The 6,000-nt window shown below is 49.4% G+C and overlaps 1 protein-coding gene across 1 annotated transcript in view; it reads left to right on the top strand.

Moving 5' to 3' along the window:
- Positions 1 to 255: 255 nt before the first annotated feature.
- LOC310756744 (uncharacterized protein) overlaps positions 256 to 6,000 on the top strand; it is a 28,719-nt gene continuing 22,974 nt past the window's right edge. Inside the window, exons 1-2 of the mRNA XM_083601391.1 lie at positions 256 to 364; positions 1,173 to 1,234. Of these exons, the coding sequence (XP_083457517.1) occupies positions 334 to 364; positions 1,173 to 1,234 (93 nt within the window). The 5' untranslated portion in view covers positions 256 to 333. The remainder of the gene's footprint in view (positions 365 to 1,172; positions 1,235 to 6,000) is intronic.

The raw sequence follows: 6,000 nt of genomic DNA, 5'->3' as shown, positions 1-6,000 counted from the left end.
GGAACGCCCTCCCACCAGATGTCAAAGAGAAAAACAACTACCAGACTTTTAGAAGACATCTGAAGGCAGCCCTGTTCAGGGAAGCTTTTAATGTTTAATAGACTATTGTATTTTAGTATTCTGTTGGAAGCCGCCCAGAGTGGCTGGGGAAACCCAGCCAAAAGGGGGCGGGGTATAAATAATAAATTATTATTATTATTATTATTATTATTATTATTATTATTATTCCGGCTCTTTGCATTGCAGGACCTGTTTACGGAAGAAGCCACTGACTTCTCTGAGGTGCAGAATGCAGCCCCGGTGGACTCCCGGCCAAGTTTTCTGTCCAAGAGCATGAAGGACGATGGAGACGCCACCTTGCAGGGTAAAGTCGGACAGGATAAGAGGATAAGGCTTGGCCTCCCTCTCGCCACGATGGCTCCACACTCTCCCTCCACTGTCAAAGGGGGTGCATTCCTCCGAATATTTTCTCTTGGGAATTGCAACTGGGGAAATTGCTGGGGGTTAGTTGCAGGCTTCCGCTGAGTATCTGGTGGTTGGCGGATGTGACAATATTATGCTGAACCCGATGGACCTTTGACCAGACCTTGCAAGGGCTCCCCTGAGGTTTAATAATGCTTCAGGCGGTTAGGCTGTTGGACCAGGACCTGGGAGACCTGAGTTCGAATCCCCGCTCAGCCACGATGGATCAGTCCCTGTGTCTCAGCCTGACCAAACCTGTCAGGGTTGTTGGGGAGAGAAAATGGGGGGGCAGGAGAGTTATTTACACAGCCTTGAGCTCCTTGGAGGAAAAAGTGGTATATAAATATAGGAAACAATAAATAAATAAATGAGTCTGTGGTCTGCTTTGATGTTCCCTTGAGCTGGGTGGTGGGCTGAGGGAATTCTGAGTTCAAGCAAATGTTTTCTCTCAACAATTTAAGAATTTATAGATCCAAACTTTTTTTTTTAAGGGGGGAGCTCATGTGGGAGGAAAATATTTGCTCCCAACTCTCTAAATAAGATACCCAGAAACGCTGAATAGGAAAAATGCAAAATGTCTTAAAAGGGTTAAAAAAATAAAATAAAAATCAAGGGGAGTTCTAATTCTGCAGATTGGAATATTGATCCTCAGCCAACCTCAAATTCCATTGGTCTGTAAGGCCTTCCTTATAACTTTTTGCCATTCACAGGAGAAATGCCAGCATCCCTTCATTCTGCTGTGGGGGAAGCAACTTCTGGGCAAGTGGATCAGGTAAGTGGAGGAATATCTGCAGAGACCAGCCAGTGATTTCCCTTGGTTTCTCTGCCTGGGCCTGAAAGAATCTATCTTTTTCACTTTACTTCCGTCGAAGTTGCTCACTAAGAAGGCTGTGGGTGCCTCTCCTTGGTTGTTGCTGTTGTTGTTGTTTATACCCTGCCCATCTCCCAACAAAATATTAAAAACACGATAAAACATCAAACATTAAAAGCTTCCCTAAACAGGGCTGCCTTCAGATGTCTTCTAAAAGTCAAATAGTTATTAATTTCCTTGACACCTGGTGGGAGGGCGTTCCACAGGGCGGGCGCCACTACCGAGAAGGCCCTCTGCCTGGTTCCCTGTAACTTGGCTTCTCGCAGTGAGGGAACCGCCAGAAGGCCCTCAGAGCTGGACTTCAGTGCCTGGGCTGAACAATGGGGGTGGAGATGCTCTTTCAGGTATACAGTCATACCTCGGGCTGCGAACGCTGCGGGTTGCGCATTTTCGGGTTACGGACCGCGCCGAACCTGGAAGTACCGGAACGGGTTACTTCCGGGTTTCAGCCCTCACACATGTGCAGAAGTGCTGAATCACATCACGCACGTGCACAGACGCTGCGCTGCAGGTTGCAAACGCTGCGGGTTGCGAACGTGCCTCCTGCACGGATCATGTTCGCTACCCGAGGTACGACTGTACTGGGCCGAGGCCCTTTAGGGCTTTAAAGGTCAGCACCAACACTTTGAATTGTGCTCGGAAACATACTGGGAGCCAATGTAGGTCTTTCAGGACCGGTGTTATATGGTCTCGGTGGCCGCTCCCAGTCACCAGTCTAGCTGCCGCATTCTGGATTAGTTGTAGTTTCCGGGTCACATTCAAAGGCAGCCCACGTAGAGCGTATTGCAGTAGTCCATTGCAGTAGTTGTTGTGTTCTGGTGCTGCCTGAGGGTTTACTCCCTGGGGCCTTGGATGCCTGAGCACCCACATGAAGGGGCTGGACACCCACAAATTTCGGTGCCAGCGCCATAAACGCTGCGTGGCACCAACAGGCCCCAGGCACCCACAGTCAAGGAGTCAAGCTGACACAAGATGACACATTGGCAGGCTCTTATTATGCCGGATTCCTAACCCTAACCCTCTGAGGACTCAGCGGAAGTGTGCTTTCGGCTCATGCCCAGCAGAGGCAGTGTAGCCTTTGCCTTGCTACCTTGGGATCCAAGGGCCCGCCAACCCCGGGTCGCGGAGAGTAACAAAGGTTCCAAGGAAACGTAAGTTCGAAGAAAAGAGGTTTATTTGATAATGCTGCACGCAGGCAACCAGCAGAATAACTTCTGAAAACTGGCTGCGTCACATAACTTCAGGCAACAACATTTATACTTACACCCCACCCTGGTTTCCCATACATTGTTGCATATGGCTCGTGATCAGCTTGTGTGTCTGTTCCTGATTGGTTTAAGGGGGGCATGGGTGCCTCGTGGCCTTCTGCCAGATTGGTGCAGAGGGGCATGGGTGCCTCGTGTTCAGAGGTGGTGTGATGTGGGGTGACAACAGGAGGGGGCCATGCAGGTGCTTCCTCCACAGTTTGACAGTTAGGCCATGGCCTCATTTCCTTATATGGGTAATTAGGGCAAGAGAAGCGTTTCTCGAAGCTTCTCCTCCTCAGTCTAGGGAGAGCAAAAACTTTTTCCCTCCAAACTGCTGCAACTCACTTAGCACTGCCAAAACAATATAAGTAAACATTCTATAAGTAAAAGCTCTATAAGCAATCAGCTCCCTACAATCCCTCCTCTTCTTCTGGATCGCCATTTGGCGCATCCATAGGCACACTGTGATACCCTCGCATGAAAGCAATCACCTTTGGACCTAGGAGCTGAGATGTAACACGGTGTACCATTTGTTGCAAACACTGTAGCAAGCAGGGGGTACAGAAGCAGAGAAGCAATAAGATTAAAACAGGTCCAGCAACTAAAACCATAACATGACGAAGCCAGCTGCCATCAGGCAGCCAGGAGTACAACCATCCCCAGGGATCCCCAGTATCAGAGGGCTCCAAGGGATTTCGAGCCACCATTTGTTCCATCTGGTCTATGGTTGCAGAAATGTTTACTGATTGGTCAGAAATGTACATACAGCAATGCGAATGAATTAGTGCACAAACCCCTCCTTTAGACGCAAGAATAATATCCAAAGCATATCGGTTCTGGAGAGATACTTCTCTCAGATTAGATAATTCCTCATTGATAAGTCTCAAGGATTTAATAGTGGAATTGAACAGGGCCTCAGTCCAATTTGCAAGCCTGTGCAAATCACGGTAGTTCATGGCAGAACCAAAAGAGGGTAAAATGCCTCTAGAGATGGCAGTGTTGGTATAGCGGGTAATAGGTGATTTTACTTCCCTTTTGTTGCGCAAACGGACCGCTGGGAGCTTGCTCATTTTATACACCAGGGGTATGACTACCCCCAAAGTGCAGGTCCCAGAGAAGGCAACAGGGATTTCTTTGTAGGCCCTTGTGCCACAAAATAACCACAAATCAGGTTGGAGCAGGGACGTGGATCTCCTGCGCCTTTTCATCCAAGTGAACCATCCGCTAAAATCCTCCCCCCTTCTGGCGGCCACAGAGTCATTACATAGGGCCTGCACCTCTTGAGGTGCTTTGGTGCAAGGGGCCGAATGGTTCCAGGCTGCTGTGGTATTAACATAGTTGTAGGTGCGGTTGCAAAATGGGTATTTTCCCAAAAAGGGGCCAGATTTAGAATTAAACACAAAGCAATGTGATGCTTGCTCTGCCAAAGAAAGGAATACAGGGGGCGAACTTGTTCGTTTGTCTTGTAAAGTATTATTAACATAATAGGAAGCGTTTATCGGGAGCCCATGTAGTAGCAAGCCAGGTCTTTTGGACTGTGGGGGAATGTGCATACATACCCAGCACTCAGAGAGATTGAGGGCAGATGCAAAACGGTTTATATCCCCAATGTATGTATTGTTTTTCCAAATTTGATGGTAGGGCTCTGACCGTCCGGTCTTCCGTATAGGTGTATCATCTCCCAGACCCAACCCAAGTAGGGCCAGTAACAGGAGGGTCAAGGGAATGGGGGCTGACCGCTTCCTCCCACAAAACCGGTGACGCTCATGCCAGCAGAAATAAACAAACATCCAAATAACCAGGGCAAGAAGAAACCCTCCTATCCACCACTCCCATTGCCTCCACAAGTCAAACATTGTGGAAAATATTCTAAGAATTGGGCCCCAAACTGTAACAGTATTGACCAGAAACTCCAGGAGGGTGTACGTGGCTCAAATGACCTGGCGGGAGAGATTCTCTAGGTTGGAGGAGTGGGGAGGGAAAATAGCAAGCCGCACACCCACAAGAAAAGACTGCCACCCGTATCTTACTTGAAAAGGGAGACAAAATCTCCACAGGGGAATCTCTGCTCCAAACTACAGCTATACAGCACCTTGCTCTTGCATGGGGCAGGATGTTCTCTGGGGGTTTTGTGTCCAACACAGGTGCGTTGGGGACGCTGCCCGCGGGCGCCCCTCCCATCCACTTCTTCAGCCGTGCGTGGAGATACCAGCGTCCGGAGTGGTATCAGCAGGGCGGTCGTCCAGTGCCTTCCTGGAGATGGTCAGCTTCAGAGGATCGTCAGGATTCGATGTAGCTGTCCAGTTAGGCAGAACCTTCTTAACACGGGTGTGGTGGACCCACGGGGTGATGCCGGCGACTTTAACAGCGGTGGGGGTGGATATCAGTACGGTATGCGGGCCTTTCCAGCACGGTTGCAGGGGTGCCTGGGCCCAGTCCTTGATCCACACCTCGTCGCCCGGCTCAAACTGATGCAGGGGCTCGGTTAAAACGCATGGTGTGCGAGCCTGGGTCCACCTATTAAGAGAAGAGAAAACTCGGGAGAGTGATTGTACATAGTTTTCTAACTGGACATCTCTGCTCGCGCTTGGCGATATCATCCTAACGTAAGGAACTGGCCTTCCAAACATTACCTCAAAAGGTGACAAATGGGTGCGTTTCTGAGGTAGGCTCCTGACCCTTAACAAGGCTAGGGGCAACATGGACACCCAATTAGAGCCAGTCTCCTGAGTGAGTTTGGACAACTGGTTTTTCAATGTCCTGTTCATTCTTTCTACTTTCCCAGAACTCTGAGGCCTATAGGCGGTATGTAGTCTCCAGTTGATTTGTAGGGCTTTAGCCAGTTCCTGCAACACTGAGTGAACAAATGCTGGTCCATTATCAGATCCAATGGACCTGGGTAGACCATAATGGGGTATAATTTCTTTCAAGAGGCATCGAGTCACTTCGCTGGACCGCTCGGATTTGGTGGGCCATGCCTCAACCCATCCAGTATAGGTGCACACTGCCACTAACATATAGCGGTAAAGTCCACATCGGGGTAGTTCTGTAAAGTCCACCACAAGATCTTCCATAGGGGCACTTCCAGTGTGTTGAGTTCCTGGGGGGACCAAAGGTCCTGTCCTTGGATTATTCTTCTGGCACAAAATGCACCCTCTGGATACTTGGGCAGCTAATTGATAGAGATTAGATATATAGAAACACTTCCCCAATTGTTGAGTGGTGGCATCCGGCCCTGTGTGGGTGGACTCATGATATCGCTGGACGATCTGACGAGACAGGGAAGTTGGTACCCATATTCGGTCATCAGGGGTGAGGTACCAGCCTTCTGTGGAGGTTTGCAATCCTTCCTCTTTAGCTGAAGCTTCCTCCGCATCGGAATAACGGGGCTTCGCTGCGGTGTCCAGAATTGCTTCAGGA

This window comes from Podarcis filfolensis, assembly GCF_964270895.1.
Source record: "Podarcis filfolensis genome assembly, chromosome: 2".
Lineage (NCBI taxonomy): Eukaryota > Metazoa > Chordata > Lepidosauria > Squamata > Lacertidae > Podarcis > Podarcis filfolensis.
Note: the sequence above shows the minus strand (reverse complement) of the source record. Positions and strands in the feature narration are given on the sequence as shown.